Here is a 17,593-nt window from a genome sequence, read left to right on the forward strand (position 1 = left end):
ACAGCCCCGTCCTCTCCTTTCGGCAGCCCCCGTGGCACGCGGGCTGCGCGCTAAATCCTGTCAGGGGCCGGCACGGGGCCTCCTGCCCTGCCCCACGGCAGGGCGCCCCCGCCGCCCCCCGCCCGCCTCGCGGCCACAGCAGCGCCCAGCGCCCGGGACCGCGCCGCGCGCCCACGCAGCCTCGGGGACGCGCGCGCCGCGCACGCACGCGCGCTCCCGCGGCCAGGGGCGGGGTCTCCCTCACGCCCCGCCCCCTATGCTAATGAGCGCTGACTCACGCTGGGACTGAACCACCGCCGCGGACGGAGGGGGGGGGAAAGGGAAGGGCGGCGCCCAGCGGCGGCCGCAAAGCCCCCGGCCCCTGCGAGGGACGCGGCGGCGGAACCGCCCCCCGCCCGTTCCCGGGGCTGGGCCCCGCCGCGGGAGCGCGGGGGGGGGAAGCGGCAGCGGGGCGCCCCCGGGCGCTGCCCGCGTGGTAGCGGCCGGGCGGGGGCCGCGTGACGGGCGGGGGGCGGCCCGCCGCCATCTTGTGCTGCGGGGCCGTATTTAGGGCGCCGCGCCCGGCCCCGCCGCGCAGTGCCCACAGCGCCCGGCTCCGCGCCGCCCGCAGGCCCCGCCCTGCCGCCCGCCCTCCCGCCCACCTCCCCTCCGCGCCTCCGCCATTTTGTGGCCGGCCGCTGCCCGCGGAGGACGGCGCCGCAGCGCAGCCTCCTGCCTGCCCTCCTGCCTCCCTCCCGCCCTGCCTCCCGCTCGCAGCCGCGCCTCGCCTCGCCCCGGCCCCCGCAGCCATGTCGTCCGGCAGCACCCCCGAGTACGCCTCCTTCTTCGCCGTGATGGGCGCCTCGGCCGCCATGGTCTTCAGCGGTGAGCGCCCCGACCGGGGGGCAGGGCGGGCTGCGGGGGGGGCTCACCGGGAGCAGAGGGGGGGCTCCGCGCTCAGGGCTATTCCCGCACTTCCCCCCCCTCCCCGGGGTGCGTGCGGGGCCGGCCCGGGCGCTGCGGGGGCGGCAGCGGCCCCCTCCCCCCCCCTTTTCCCCCCCACACCGGGAGCGCGCCGGGGAGGGGCCCGCGCCGCCCCCCCCCCTCCATCCGGGCAACCGGGAGCGGCGGAGGGTCTGCGCGCGTGACGTCAGCGCGGAGCCCCCCCCCACGTGACTGCGGCGCCGGCGGGGGCGGCCCCGGGCTGCGGGCCCGGCCCCTCCCCGCGGGGGCCGCGCGCCCCCGGCCTCACCCCGAGCGGGGCGCTGCGGGGGGGCCGTGCCCGGCCGCCGCCGGGGGTTCGGAGCCTCAGCGCGGGGTGTGCCGGGGGGGGCCGGCCGGGCGGGCACCGCCGGGGGTGGAGGGAGCCGGCGGGGTGCTGCGCTGCCGCCTGGGACCGGGAGCCCCTCTTCGGCGGCCGTTGGTGCGCGTCGCGAGGCGGCGAGGCTCAGCCCCGAGGAGCCGGGTCGCCCTGCAGGGCCGTGCCTGTGCGGATAGCCCAGCAGACACCCCAAAATGGCGCTGTGCGCTAGGCAGCCCGTCGTGATTCGCCCCCGTTCCGCGGAGGATGAGCAGGCCTTCGGTGTGGTGTTCCTGCTGTTCGTGGCCGAGCGGCTGGTGTCGTTTCACGGGGCATAGTGCACAGGCCTGTCGTTTGGGGTGTAACCTGGGGAAGGCTTCACGTGGCTCCCCCAGTGATTAGGAATAGGATAATAGTGTTACAACAACTGGGAATAAAACACCTGTGAATTACTGTTCCTCTTCTCAGGAGACATAGCCGATGTCTCTGTGCACACATACTGACTGACGTGTCTGTCCACCTGCCACCTAATCAGGCTCCCAGTTGAGGAGCCAAAGCACTGGCATTCAGAGCTGGTTCTAGCTCAAGGGGTGTATTGCTGCTGTTCATGTGCTTGGCTTCTCTCGCACTAAAGGAGCCTCAGAGAGGGCAGCCAGATCTGGAAGGCAAATTTGCAGAAGCTGTTCCTGGTTGAGTAGTGCAGTAGATCAGGCTGTGTGAATAGTAACGTATACAGGAGATCTTGAAATGTTTGAGGGGAAGCTGTTTAGCTGTGCTGGTGTTGGCGGTGTGGACTGGTGGCTGGCTTCACACCAGCGGTGTTCATGGCTTGTCCCTTACCATGGAAGGGCCTGGCTGGATGTGTTGAGTCTTGTGTAGTTAGTGCCCAGTAGCGGGATGCAGATGCCCAGGGCTGACGGTAGTTCGTGGCCTACTGCCATGGAGTTCAAACATTGTACTTGTGCTCGACAAGTTAAGACTTTCCTGAAACCTGTCTGGAACGCTACAGAAGCCAACTTGAGACTGCTTGACCTGCCTGTCAGCCAGCGACAGCAGCAGAGGAATAGACCGAGTTAGTTGCAGGAAAAAAGTGAAATGGGAGTTGACAGGTGAGTACCTTCAGTAGTGGCAGTGATTAAGATCTTCAATGACTGCTTCCTCAAGACAGCTCAGTATTTAATTCCTCTCCCAAAATCCTACTGGGAGCAAAGGAGCAGTGTATGGCCTGCCAGGTGCTTTGTGATGTGCACGTTTGCCTCAGTGGAAACCACGGTGAGGGACACAGAGATGAGTCAACGTTCTGATAAAAATTCAAAGCCTTGCTTGGCACATCTGAACCAGAAGCGAAATTGCCCAGACGCTGCAGGTTTGGTTAACGTTGTACTGGGAGATTGCAAGTTAAAGTAGGCTTGTGCTGGGTAACTCAACGTGAGCGCTGAAGCTGTGTTGGTGAGGGTTTGGTCACTACCATGCTGCTGCTGGTACGTGACTGGTCTGCAGTTGCAGAGTCCGGGTCAGATGATCCTCAGAGCAGCAAGTCGGAGCCGTTTGGTCTCTTGTTAGGGCCTAAGCACATCTGATGAGGTCATTACTGGAAGAAATCTGAATGGAATGTAGATAGTGCTGGTGTAGAGCTATTTCTTAGTTGTGAACATAACTGAATTGCTTGTTTAGTGAAGTAACTTGTTTAAGGAAGTTTGGCATGGGTGTCAACACAGGGTAAACTAAAACTTGCAGTGTCATGCAGCTTTCCTAGTTGGGATTTGGTTCCATAGCATGCTCTGATGCAATTGAACTGGTTTAAAAAGCAAACTTAAGAGCAAGGAAATAAGGCTGGTTGGACAAACAGCGTGGAAATAGCTAAAACTGTTGTAGATGGGTGTTAGTTGGTTCAGCGATCACGTCTGACTCATGGATCTAAAGATCAGAGTCTTGTGGAGCTTGGATTTCAGAGACCTGTTTCTAGTAAACATGTTGAGTTTCGTACTGTCCAGGCTAGTTTGATGTGAAAACAGGCAACTTCAGGCAGTGTTGTTTGATGTTTGAACATTAACAGCTGATGTTAAATAGATAGCAGAACTCGTTCTGGTCAGCTAGTACTGATAGCAGCTCGGAAGACTAAGAGAGGCTGCTGTGACCTTGGCTGTCTTCAAGCCTGCTTACTCATTGGCTGGTTACAACCTGTTCTGATAGCTAAGGCTCCTTTATTTCCGATGTGCAGAACATGTAGCTGGCTCAGCGTCAGATGCTGTTGAGTGATCAAATCAGAGGCTTTTCCATGTGACTTCTGCTCGCCAGAAATGAAGAAGCACGATATTGGGGAAAAGCTGCCTGATCCTGTGCGTGCTAATTCTCACAGGAGAACGTGGTGGCCCGGGCTTACTGCCCTGTGGCCTCCAGGATGGGAAATGGGGTCTTGCTTGGGGTGGGCATTCAGTGCCTTTGATGCTGGATCAAGCATCTGGAAGACTGCTAATGAAGAGGACTCTAGCCAGCAGTGTTAAGGTTAGTCCTGTGTCCCACTTCACATTGCTACTGCATATTTAACAAAATACTCCTTATTTTAAACTAGGGGCCCCAGTGCTGTAGCTGTTGGTAAGCTAATTAAGTGGCCTTCCCACCCCCTGAAGTGGCTGGCTCAGAGCAGCAGCTTGCTGCAGCTGACAGCCCTGCGCAGTCTGGCTCTGGAAGGCAGCGTGACTCCAAACAGCTTGTACCTTTGAGGGCAAATTCTACTTGTGCTTCCTGAAATGCTGGCTCCTTGGTGGGTGGGGAGCTGCAGTAAGGATATGTAGACCTCATCCGAAGAGGAGCTTGCAGGCTCCTTAGGTGTAACTTGCAGGTAAAAAAACGAAATGGCAGAACAGAGGCAGTCTCTCTTCCAAATCAGAAGAACTCCAAAGGCCAAGTGGTAGGGGCAGGAAAACTCAGTGGGTCAGGGAAGCTACAAGTAAGGACGTAATTTCCCCTCAGTAAATTCTAGGCTCTGGAACTTGAAAATCAGATCTGGCATCAGTACAAACAGAACCAGTCCTTAACCATTGGTCTGCAAGACTTGGCTGAAGCAGGTGTTCTGCTGCTTGTGCCGTGCTTTCCAGGCGTAAATGATGGGATTCCTGTCTCATCCCAAAGGCACTGCAGGGTATTTACCCTCTGGTGCGAACATGCAGAGCAGTAGCAGTTGAGATGACTGCCAGGTGCCTCAGGATCTGTTGGTCAACTTCCTTTTCCTTCCTAAAATGAGCCTTTGCAGTCTGTCTGGAGTCTGACTGGTTGCGAGCTGAAAAACTACAGCCTGATCAAGGTGTTAGGTGATGAAAGAAAAAAATGTAGCTTCACAGAAATGTGCTCCTATCTGCTTGCTGCCTTCACAAAGCAGTAAAGCATAACCTGCTCAACTTGCTCCCTTTGAATGGTGAGCACAAGGCCAAGCTGGTCTGGCCGCATGCGTGTCTGAACATTGCTGAACGTCCTTCCGAAATGAGGCTTCTGGGCCATGGATGCCTCCTGGTGGATGAGTGGTGTGAGCTGTGAGGACAGCTGGGTGAGAAGTGTTCCTCCGGACTGGTACGTGGGGCATCTCCGCAGTCAGCACCTGGAGTGGAGTGGTCCACCCAGCCTGAAATGGGTCACCTTTAGGTTGCAGGAGAGCTTATATGGTAAAGGAATAGAAATAACGAGCCACCAGGTCTGCTGCTGGTGGCACCAGTGTGCCTTGCTGCTTGCTGAAGAGTAAGACTGTGCTCCTGGTGGAGGGTTAGGTCTTGCCATGCTGATTAAAAATGCTCCTGGCTTCTGTGTGGTGTAGCAGGCTGCACACAGGACCGGTTGCAGAAGTCCCAGCTACTCGGGCAGCTGCCTGGTAACCTCTTCTTATTTTGGGCTGCCACTTCTGCAGCATAACCATGAGGAGCTGCGACTTGAGAACACTTCAGCTCTCAGATTTACTGATGAAGAGCAAATTGCCTGTTAGCCTTGCAGGTTGATTCTGACAGTTCTGACACTGCTGAAAGCTGGTAGCACTGAGCTTCCTGGAGCTTGTAAGGAGCTCCGAGCACTTGGTGTTGGCTGACAGAAGCTCAGTGTGAGCCTGCAATGTGTGCTCCCAGTATCCTGGGCTGCACCAACAGCAGTGTGGGCAGCGGGGTGAGGGAGGGGATTGCCCTCCTCTGCTCTGCTCTTGTGAGATCCCTCCTGGAGCCTGCGTTCAGCTCTGGGACCCTCAGCACGAGAAGGGCATGGACCTACTAGAGCAAGTTTGGAGGAGGGCCATGAGGACGATCAGAGGGCTGGAGCACCTCTCCTGTGAAGACCAGCTGGGGTAGCTGGGGGTGTTCAGCCTGGAGAAGAGAAGGCTCTGAGGAGACCTCACAGTGGCCTTCCAGCCCCTGTAGGGGGTCATAGGAAAGCTGCAAAGGGACTCTTTGTCAGGGGTGTAGTGATAGGACAAGGGGGGATGGTTTTAAACTAAAAGAGAGTAGACTTAGATTAGATATCCAGAAAATATTCTTTACTCAGAGGGTGGGTGGTGAGGCACTGGAATGGTTTGCCCGGAGAAGCTGTGGGTGCCCCATCCTGGTGGTGTTCTAGGCTGGGTTGGACTGGGTTTTGAGCAACCTGGTGTAATGGGAGGTGTCCCTGCACGTGGCAGGGGGGTTGGAAGTAGATGATCTTTGAGGTCTCCTCCAACCCAAACCATTCTCTGGTTCTATTAATCCACATGCCCTTGCATGCAGTCAGGGAAGGACAAGAAAGTACAGCATCCCTGAGGCTATAGCAGGTCAGTGAGGAACTGCAGCCTGTGTTTGGGTAGGGCGCTCATCTGTTACACCCAGTTATCCCTGGGGATGGGCTACAGCCGGTCTTCAGCCAGCGTGGTCTGAATGTGTGCGCGCTCCAGATACTGTGCACGTAACTGTCCTTTCCAGGAAGCTGCAGTTGTGCAACCGAACAGCTTTTTTTCAAGGCGTCCATGGAGTATGTGTTACTGTAATCTGATGCAGAGCTGTGTTCATGGTAAGCTTGGTGTGGAGGGGCCTCAGCATATCAGTGGGGGAAAAACTGAAGCATGTTCTCTGAAGATGACCAAGTTCCTGGAACGGCCCGGCAAGGGCTGTACTTGACCTGGGTGCAGCCTCCTGCAGAGTTCTCCAGCTGGTTAACAACTTGCTCGAGAATGAGCAGGTCGTCAGGTGAACTTATGCCTCCTTCTGGTTCAAGGCAAGGCTACCTACTGCATGCGACAGCCCCTCTGATGTTAGATTGATTATGAAAGGCTCCAGATGCAAGTCTTTAACCAGGATGCTCTCTCAGATTTCCAATTACAATGCCATTGTCTGTTATCGTCACAAGTTTGACTTGTGTCACTAGCTCACTTCCAAATGCAAGGAAATCCAGCTTATTAATGTGCTGGAAGTCTTTCCTCTGCCGCTGCTGTACGCAAACCTACCTTTCTGTGGCGGGAGGGGTCGCTGGCTCTGAATGGACCAGATGCTGCTGCGCTGTGCGTGGCTGGTTCTGGCCATCTCCATTCTTGGGCTAAGCACAAGTGGATTCATTGCGGCTGCTGAAACTGCAGGAAGCTCTATCTCTGCAAATGGTTCTTTGACTTGAAGGCTTCTTAGAGTCACTGTGTAGGTGCACATCCGTCTACAGAAATGGTCCATGTGTGTCTGCAGAGCTTGGCAGAAACAACGTAAGGCTTTTGGTAATAGCCTCTTCCTGCATTGAGGGAGTGTCGCCTGAGGTGACTGGCAGCTAACTTAGCTGCAAGATTACCGTGCTCAGTGCGTGACCTTACTGAACGCCGTAACTATAGCTACAAAAGGTTGGTCCTATTACTTCCGCAGGTCTCTTCAGGCCTAGCTCGCTGAGGCTTCAGAAAACAGCCTTCAAACTCATCTGGCACATTCTAAAATGTGGTATGTGAAGTGCATCTGCTTCCAGTGTTAGCAGATGTCAAGCTGTGTGGAACTGCCCGAGGTGCCACGTGGCCCCCAGTGCGTGGCTGTGCGGCGGAAGGAGGTGGGTCCTTGCTCCTGGGAATGCGGTGCTGCGCTAACGGTGAAGCTGTGCGAGGAGCACTGCTCTCGGGCTGGTGAAGAGTGAGCGGTAAGACCAGCTGCCTTGTAAGATAGTGGAGATGCAGCGAGCTCTGGCGTAAGCCTGCTGGTCAAGATGTTGATGAATAAGCAGCGGTGCCAAGCTCTGAGGCTGGGGGTGTGGCATTTGGCCGTCTCCTCACTGGGAGTGTAATAGCTCTTCAGCACCACCTTTGAATTTGAGCTGTGTGACAGCTAGCTGCTATATGTGCACTCTATACATTGATGCGTTTAAACAAAGTGTAAAGGTGTAAGTTGCCTGTTTTCTAGAATTGGGAATTGATAACTGGGAACTAACAAGCTTGCTTTGATCATCACCCCACCCTGAAAGCTTAAGCAGGCTGGCTTTCTGTAAGTGGTATTACAAAACCAGCTTCTGTAATCCATTGCCACATTAATTGCAACGCCTCTAAGTAACTTCAGGCTTGGAGGAAGTAATGACTGATTTAGTTTTGAGTAGTGAACTTTGCTTCTCTTGCAAGCCCTTTCTCTTTCTGGAGAGAACTATAAAAGGTTAGGCAGAGAAATGGCATCTGCCAAATGCTTTGGTCTGGATGTAGACAGTCTGAATTTTGATTCCACTAGTATCAAGTCCCTAGGAAATACTTCCTCCAGAAGAAAAGCTTCCTAATTCAAGGTAGAGTAACTTTGTAGATGTCATAAGCACTAGACACCTAAACAGTAGAATCGCTGATATTGCTATTTGACTTTATACACTGTTTTTTGGGGCTTAGCTTGCATTTCCAGGTGAAACTTGTCTCCTGGTTTTGGCTTATGCTTCCAAGAAAGCTGCAGAACTGATGGAGTGGTCTAGTTCTGAACAGCTTTTTACATCTGCCTATGTTATAGCTAAGACTTTAAAAGGAAGAGGATCCAGGCTACAGGAGGCTAAGGAGATTTGCTAATGCAGAACTAATTTGTATTTGATGAGGCTTTCTGTTCAAGTCTTTGTAACTAAAATAACTTCTGGTAGTGAGTCTTGTGTTATTGCAGCAGTAGAACCCTTATTAATCTTCTGAAGTGTTGCAATGCAAAGCAAGGAGGATTACTGCTTAGTTCTTGGCTGCAAGAAGTTGCCTTTAGACACTGAGAAGTGGGGAAGTACTTAGCCTAAACCCTTTGAATACCTCAGCAACTCTTTTGGGCCACGTGTAACATTCTGCACTAGAAAATTGAAAACTGGTGTAAGAGGCAGCCACAGGTCTTTGTGGAACAGTCTCTGGTAGAGAAAACTTAATTCTTAAAAGTGATGGACCAGAATTGCATATAAGAAGTCCTGAACAGTCCAGGCGCGTGAAATCCCTATATATTTAATGCTCTCCAGTGACCTTGTTGAGCAGGCAAAAGAAGTTTCACTGTAGTTAAAAGGGACTGTTACCTTTGAATGTCAACCTGATGGTATCTGAAAACTTCCCCTTGTAAATAGCTGGTCGTGCTGTTTCGAGTGTAGTTGTGGATGGCTGCATGGTATCTCCTGAGCGGCAGTGGGTGCAGTCCAGAGTTAGTTTCTGAAATGCTGCAGAGCGTGGCTGAAAGAAAATGGGTCTTCCTGAGTAGTTCAGGATCGTAGAACAAGGTAGTCATTGAAGCTCTTGTGAGCCTAGTATAAAACTTTCAGGACAGAAGCTATTTTTTGGGGGTAGTACTTTGGGACTCTTGGTTCTAGCAGCTCTTACAGGTGACAAGCCTGTGTTTTGCCTTGAAAAACAAGCTTTGGATTTGTGTGTTAACTAGCTGCATATTCAAATATCTGTCAAGGTGATGAGTGGGCCTCGGGGCTAAGGTTGTTGTGACCATCTCTAAGCTGTGAGCTATGCCGTTCTTTTCTGTGGTTCCAGTGGCTGGAATCCTGAATCCTTCACATGTGGGGTATGCATGGAAGGAATCCCTTCTCCAAGGGCTGAAGTGCAGCAATAATACAAACATTCATTGCAACTTCAAAATGTTTCTGATGGAGCTGAAACTGCATGTTTAACTCCAGGTCAAAGCACAGACCAGATACCTTTTGTGGTAGAAAAGGCCCCACGAAGGATAGCACAGGGCAACTTGTTAAACATTGGGTGCATTTAAGAAATCAGCCCAAGTATCTCAAAGTTCAGCAACTGGAAAACCTACTTTTCTGTCAGGTAGCATCCCCCTGCAGTAACAAGACATGCATTTTTTTCGTCTAGTTCAGCTTTGTACTGCATTTTTTCTCTAGTTCAGCTGAGTTCAACTGAGCCTCTGCAGTCTGGGTTCTGGGAGGGCACAAATGCTGAAGTAACATGTTCATATTCAGACCTTGGGGTTTGGCTGCTAAATGGGGAATATATGTCTGCAGAGGTGTGTAGGTAGCTTCACAGCAGCGTGGCTTAGAGGATATCCTGTAGCCAGTAGTAATTGAACGGCACCGTTTTATCTATCTAGTTCCAGTCTGGGACTGGGTAAGTCACTTCCCCATACTTCAAGGAAGTGTTCCTGTCTGACAAACCAAGCAGTCAAGTGACTATTTGACTTGCACAATTCTTCCTATTGCTGACTTCAGCTGTTCTAATACTGCAGTCTAACAAAGGCCGAGTTATTGGGGGATCTGCCTAATGTTTTCTTTTTATCTTCCAGCCTTGGGAGCCGCTTATGGAACCGCAAAGAGCGGCACGGGTATTGCAGCCATGTCTGTCATGAGGCCTGAGCTCATCATGAAGTCAATTATTCCTGTCGTCATGGCGGGTATTATAGCTATCTATGGCCTCGTAGTGGCGGTCCTCATTGCCAATGCCCTTTCACCTTCCATCACACTATTCAAGTAAGTTACATGCCTGTCAGTGTCATTTAAGTTTGTTCTAGCAATATTTTGATGCTGCTGAATGGGTAGATTTTGCTTAAGACCTTGGGAAGACTGTTAGCACAGTTGGCTGTAAATGCTAAATGCTCCGAACCTGAGCTCTAGAGTACAGACTGGATTTCAGCTCCTACCCAGTGCCTTAGCCTCACCGGCAGTGGTGTATTAGCTAACATCGTAACATCAGACAATATCACTACAAGTAATGTCATGGTTTATGGCTTGAATGAAACTGTACAGACAGTCTGCGGATAGGAGGATGAGTTTGTTTCATGGTGTCAGATTCTAGAGCTGGAGTGCGCATGTCTTTCCAAGAGTTAATGAGGGTCTGAATAGCTCTCCTGTTGCCTGGGAAGTGCAAATGACTAATTAACAATGCTCACTTCTTTACATGTTGGTAAAGCAATCCTCAAGCTGTACATTGTACCTTCATACCAGCTATAGTCTGAAACTTAATCTCAACTTCTGAGAATAGCTGGAACTAGTGTGACTGTCGGAGCAAAACAATGCTTCTGTGAGGCCTAACAGAACAGGTACCTGTGCCACGGTACAAGGTACAGCAGGTGAGCGTTGTGGTTGGCTGAGCAGTGAGCCTTGATCCAAGGTAGAACAGGTAGAAAAAGTCCTTTGCAGGTACCCCTGCCTGGAAAATCGGGCCATTCTTGTCTGACATACACGTGGGGTTAACATGTATAACTCTTGCAGCACAAGAGGCCTCAGAATGACCTGGATATGGTATGGCAGTATAATGGGGTGGGGAGTGAGTTTCGCCTGAAGTCAAAGGGTTGGGTGTCCTGTTGCTTGCCACTGAATCTTTTTCTTCTCTGTCCTACAGGAGCTTTCTTCAGCTGGGTGCTGGCTTGAGTGTGGGCCTCAGTGGTCTGGCTGCTGGCTTTGCCATTGGCATCGTGGGTGATGCAGGTGTACGGGGAACAGCACAGCAGCCCAGGTTATTTGTGGGCATGATCCTGATTTTGATCTTCGCTGAAGTCTTGGGTCTCTACGGCCTCATTGTTGCCCTTATCCTCTCCACAAAGTAAATGTTGCAGTATGATGTAAAGAGATGTAACAAATCAACATCTAAAGCTCCAGAATGAAAATGGTTTCTCCAATGTGTACAGTTGTCCCAATTTGGTAGTTGATCTCTTGTAAATGCGCAATGTACGTTAGTGACTTGTCTGTCCTGTGTGTATTTCAATATTAAATTGGATGGGCTGCTCCAAGCCTATTGCATGGCTTGGGGTGGCCTGTGTGCAATTTTCCACCCATTGCTGTTAGTACTTTATGTATAAATATGAACTAGAAATGTAATTTTTCTCTTCACTGGATGTTTATTTATAAAAGACTTGACATGTTCATACATCTATGGAGCAAGGATTTTCAATTTCCCATGCTATATATATTAATCTTATATATAGGTAGATTACACTGTGGGGTCAATTGTAAGTGCAGAGAATTCCTTGGATGTAACTTTGATTCTAAAGATTGCTGTAGTGTCCTGGTATTGGAGTATGAGAATTTCGTGTTTTATTACAGCAATTGTCCGAAACACTCCCGTGTTTCAGTAGTAACTGCGTATGCTCTGGCATCAGAGTTGTGCACCCAGTGTTGGGTTACAAACTTATACCATGTTTCCAAATAAAACTTCCTCACTACATTGCTGTAATGACTCCTCTGCCTCTGATTTAACGTTTTAGCTGCTCCTTTAGGAAGAGGAGGGATTCCCTGAAGGGGAGGCAGGTTCTTCGAAGTGACTGAGCACTGCACAAGAGTCATGTCATCAACTGCTAAAGCATTCCCTCTTTCTTCTTGGTCAAAGAGCAATGACTGCTGCTTCCAACTGCTGCACGGGGGAGCACTTGAGAGCAGGAATGCAAGGCTGTTGCAGTGCTGTCGGTGCTTGGCCCCTGCCTGACTGGTATATTTTGCTGTGTTGTACAGCAATGCTGCGTAGCTGACTGCAGCGTGACCTGACCAGGCCCAGTCATGGTGCAAGGGTGCTGGCTTCAGCATGTGACAAGAAACGGGAGCTGCCAAGGAGCTTCTAGGCAGCTTGTCCTTCTGATTGCACTGCAGAAACTTGGCTGGGTGGAAAGCTGCACTGTTAGTAGCAATTGCTGCTGGAGTACCTGAACAATAGTCTCATCAGCAAAATGGGTTCATTCAAGAACTCATATTTTTAACTTACGAATCAGGAGCATTCAAGCTGAGAAGTTCTGCTGTTGCAGCTAGCAAATACTGAAGCAATCTCCTCTTGTCTTGAGGATATCTGAATGTCACAGAGCAACACTGGAGCTCATGCGGGAGATGTGTTGGACCCGTAACAATTGTTCCAAGTTGCCTTTGGGAAGTACGTCACCTTAATTTTACCTGCATAGTTTGGAGAACAGAGGAAGCTTTTCTTGGTTCAAGCCAAAATGTTGTTAGACTTAGATACTTAGAAATACCTTGATAATCAATGATCTGCCTATCTGCCTGGGCAGCACGGCACCTCATGGATACTGTGTAGGAAACAGGTCTGAAGTAATGAAGAGCTGTGTCCAGGTGTCAGAGCTGTGGGAGTGAACTTGGGTAATAGAGCTTCTAACCTGGTGGTAAGTCTGCACCTTTAGAGTAGCTTGTCTCCAAACTAGGGACCACATGGTAATATTGTTGGTGGTCACTAATTACTAATCAAGTAACTGGTTTGTTTGCTAAAAGATTAGTCTACATACATGTACCATGTAATGTGCTGTCAGCTGCTGGGCTTGGGGCTGGGGTGTGTTCCTGCTTTTATGTTCGAAGTGGCTTTACTTTGTGACACTCCCAGCAGTGGTACCAGTAGTGCTTTGGGGTGGGGGGCAGGGTGCAGAGATTGGTTGGCTTGTGGAAAATCCTGGGTGTCTGAAGCATTGGATGGGAAGGGGAGAATTTCCCTAATGTTTCCTGATCTGAATCATGTTGCTTACTTTTTTCCTGAGCAAAAATAGTAGACTATAAACCCTTACCTAGGCATTCTAAACACTTCTGGAAACTATAGCATAATTAATTCTCTTTGCAGTGAGTGTCTTCCTGCTACTTCTGCAAAAAGTTCTGGCTGAGCTTGCAGCTGGGTGGGCTGAATGATGGATTCAGGCTTTCTGGAAAGCATGCCACATATGCTTCTGTCTTGCAGCTCTGGTCAGAGGAGTTGCATTGTGATGGTGTAGCAGGAGGGGAGATGTGCCTGGCTGGGGTGCAATTGTTCGAGATCTTTTATCTTCTTTAGGCAGGACTAGCTGCCAGCCTTGTTTTTAGTCAGATGAGGAGAATATGAGCAAATGTATTTGAGAACAACTAAACAGGGGTAGTTCTCACGGGGGGGGGGGGGATAATTTAAAGGCACCATTCTATAGGAACTCCTTAAGATCCCAATGTTGTGTAACCAAATGTAGGTAAAACACTCAGCATTTTGATTTGTGCCTTGGGACGTCAAGCCTTCCTCATTATTGTAAATCCATGCTAGTCAGGAGAACGGCATAAAACAAAATCCAGGGTTAGCATGCATAGGATTGCTTTGCGCTGAGTACCTGCAAATACACTGAGCAAAATTAACAGTGAGTCTGTTGCCTTGGCTGAGTGTTTCTTTTACAGCCATGCTCTAGATCCTCGTTGGTGACTCACAAGTGAAAACTTGCATTTCAAGTCCTTTGCTGGTGCTATTGTGTCAGCAAATTTCTCAAGTGATTCAAGAAAAATTTTCTCAAACTTTTCTTTACTCAAGAAAATTGCGGACTTCTCAGTTCCTTTCCTTCATTAACTCACATCTAGATCGGTGCATTTCCATGTACTAGGGATGGGCTTTGGTTTGGAAGAACAGAACAGGCAGCCGCAGACAACGAAATGACAGTTTGCAGAGTGCCTGATTCAGAAGAGGTGGTGTCTACCAGCACATAAATAGTTCCCAGTAATGTGGCGGATTGCATGCACTGCAGAGTGAGTCAGCCCTGCAGTGCGAGAAGGGAGTGGGATGGCTCTGCAGCAGCAGAGGGTAAGCATCCATCAGCAGTCAGTTCAGGCTAGGTAAGGGTGAGGAATGCCTGCTGTCAGATGCTGCCAGCATAGTTAATGCCTTCATAGAACTTGCCAACTTTTTTCTTTTAACTTTCATACTGGCTTTTTATTACTATTATTATTTAATGCTCTATTTTAGAAGCAGAACCTACAAGGTTGGTCAGTGACTGCTTTTTAAGGCTCCTTTAGTAACCTTTCAAATGCGTCTGAAAATTAATTGCAATAAAATAACTCCCGTTTGGAGAAACTCCTGTTCTTCTCCCATAGGTACCAAGGGAACCCTGGGGTTGATGCATTACAGGACATTGGGAATGAGCAACGCTGACCATAATGGTGTAAACCAAGCCAAGCAGAAGGATGCGAACAAGGAGAAAGCTGGACTTGCAGTTTAAGATCTGTGTCCCATTTACAATTTGTGTGATGTTGAGCAGTCTGCCTGCTGGACTTCTACAGTGAAGTGGAGGTGGTAATTTTTTATGTCAGTTACCTGAGTTTGTGCTGCATCCAGCTTTGCTCTGAGGAGAGAGGGTAATGGGATAGCCTCAAGCCGCAGAGGGTGATAACCACCTACACCTAATGGTTCTGTCTACCTCAGGCAGGCTGACCAATGTTAGGAAATCACTGAAGTTCCCAAGATTGGCAGTGTTTCCAACTCACGGATGCAAACAGCATCCCTGGTCCATGTGCATTAAGACAATTTCTCAGAGCTCTTTGTGAATACACACAAAAAAAAAAAAAAAAGAGAAGCCAAGGCTGCATCTCCACAATTGCTTCTTTCAGCAGCAGAGCTAGCATAAGCCCTTCCTCCTCTGGCACCTGTACCTTCTTTCATAGCTGTAGTGCGTGCTCCCCTGCTTCTCCTGAAAGTGCTGGTACAGCTTTTCATGTGACCAGGCAGTGAATCTGATTTGGGAATTGAGCCAGGCTAAAAATAACTCAACCTGGAAAAAAATGTTTTGCTGAGGAAAAAGCAAGTGAAGCTACAGTTTGATTCTCTCAGCCTATTACTGGGGCAGTGGAGAGAAAGAGCATGCGGTTATGAGAGGTGGAGCGTGAGGTTTTGGTGATGCAAGACAGGGATAATTTAATACTGAGGAATAAAGGGAGAACATCCAAAAGGATAATCCTTAAGCAGGACAGGTGGGTGATATAAAGTTGGGCCGGGTGATGCACCTACAGCATTGATGAGGTAAATTTCCACACCTGTCATCTCAGTACAGGCTGTTCTGTTCTTCAGCAGCACGAGGTCCAAGCCATTTTCTAGTATTCTAACTCAGTGGTTCACTTCTGGCTTGCATCCTAGAAATTTTGCGTTCGTCGCCAAAGGGTTGGTTAAAGTGTGTCAGCAGGGTGGACCGTGTGGCAGGATCTGTTATTGTGGACATTGCTGTGTCAGTATTTTCATTTACCTATATGTCTCTTCCACTGCTGAGAAAAGTTACTGTCACCAGTCTCTTAGCATGTACATTCATATGAAAATGCTGTTTGGCTATAGGCAGTTTGTGTGCTGTATGTGCCCTTTGACATGCGGTTTAGCTGCTTGGAAGGGTACTTCTCCCCCTAGAGAGTTATTTTCGTGAATAAGCAGGCCTGAGGTTCAGTTTTATGTTCTAATCTTCTGAGCTTGGAGTCTCTTTACCTATACTAAAGCCACAAATCCCTCCCACTGACATACTGCTGGTTGTCCCTGGCAATGGATAATTTTAACCATGATGAGTAAAACCTGCCTGAAGCCATTCCTAGTCTCAAATTCTCCAAATTATGTTGTGTGTAGTTTTCTTCAGCTAAACTAACATCATTCCTGGTTCTCCATTTCCATGGCCTTTACTGGCATCCTACTGAGAGTAAAAGGTAGCTTCATCATGTGGACAAGCACTGACATAGGGAATAACTACAGCATGAAACCTCATCCAAATTAAATCCTGGCTAGATGGGAATGTTCAGGCACAATTACGTTCCCTGTCATGTATCTTCTCAGTGTGATTCATAAGAGGAGCTCACATCAGCACCTTGCCTAGACACAGTCTAGATAAGACACTTGTCTCTGCAATCCTGTGGGACACCGAACTAGACAAACACTGGAGTGAGCACTACTTGGATGCTGCTGCAGCAAACAGTTGCCCACGTGGAGCAAAGAGGATGGAAGGAGAAGTGTCTGCAAGCAGACATCTAGGAGTACTTAGTCTGTTGGGGACACTAATCAGAATAAAGCATAGTACTTGCCTTTAACATTCTGAAGGTCAAATATGATTCCCTTTCTACCCACGGAGACTGCAGACAGCAAAAGGACCACTGGTGGCATGGTCTGCTGGAGAGAAAAGTCGGGGGCTGGCGGTTAGAGCACAGAATAAACATTGTCTTCTCCCCCAGCTGCTGCTGACTTGCTGAATGGACTGAGGAGCTTGCCTACAGCACTGTTGTCAGCTTAGAAGTAACTTTTAAAAGAAATAATGACTTACATGTGATTGTTATTTTTTTTTCCTGAAGCTGAGACTGGAACAGTGAAGTGAGGGGCTCCAGAAACCTTACTTTGCCTGAGCCAATAAAGAGGTTGAATTTCATTTTGTTAGTGTAATTATTTTGGTGTAGTGTGCCTAGCTGGATTTCCAAGCAGGTAAGCGCTTTGCAGCAGATTGTCTGCCAGCTCTCAGGGGCAAGGATCAGCTGATCTTTCAGGGACTGGTACATCTAGCAGGCCTGGGTCTGCCTGGGGTTGCCACTCAAGAAGTAAATAACCATGAGTGGGATGCAGCACAGCCTGCAGCATTGCTTCATTGCACAGTGAGTGCAGCCCATTGGCCCCACGCAGTACAGCGTGCCCGCTACAGGCAGTGCCATGTGTGTGTGATGTGCTGCGACAAAGCAGAGCACTTCCTGCAGGCACACTCATTCCCCGGGGAGAAATGAGTCTACTTTAGCCATTATATCCAAAGTTACTTATTCACAATTCACAGACTTAAAAGTCATTAGGAACCACTAATTCCTCTCATCTGACCTCCCAGGCCAGTGAACTTTGCTAGACAAAAAAGTACTTCAGTACAACATTTCCTCAAAGGCATCAGCGTATGCCAGCCACTAGCTCAGCGATGCTGAGGAGTACAGACAGCACCGAGACCTGCCAGCATGTGACAGGGCTGTCCCGGCAATGATGACAACAGCAGTGCGGGAGCCACGTCATGGCTCACTGCGGGCTGCAAGATCCTCGACTGGACGATGCCAAGTACTGGTAGCTCCATGAGCTTGTGAAGGTAAAGGTAGCTTGGGCTTACTCTAATCTGTCCTTGAGCTGAGCACTGGTTCTTTAGGGATGTTCCTCTAGACCATCTTCTGCACTGAGAAGATCTAAATGTATCGGTATAAACT

At 50.0% G+C, this 17,593-nt stretch overlaps 1 protein-coding gene across 1 annotated transcript; it reads left to right on the plus strand.

Moving 5' to 3' along the window:
- The first annotated feature begins 621 nt into the window (after positions 1 to 621).
- ATP6V0C (ATPase H+ transporting V0 subunit c) lies at positions 622 to 11,859 on the plus strand. The gene is made up of 3 exons (XM_066977419.1): positions 622 to 864; positions 9,979 to 10,162; positions 11,034 to 11,859. Exons 1-3 carry the CDS (start codon positions 789 to 791, stop codon positions 11,236 to 11,238), a joined length of 465 nt encoding a protein of 154 aa, XP_066833520.1. The 5' UTR covers positions 622 to 788; the 3' UTR covers positions 11,239 to 11,859.
- Positions 11,860 to 17,593: the final 5,734 nt, after the last annotated feature.

Source organism: Anser cygnoides, chromosome 15, assembly GCF_040182565.1.
Source record: "Anser cygnoides isolate HZ-2024a breed goose chromosome 15, Taihu_goose_T2T_genome, whole genome shotgun sequence".
NCBI lineage: Eukaryota > Metazoa > Chordata > Aves > Anseriformes > Anatidae > Anser > Anser cygnoides.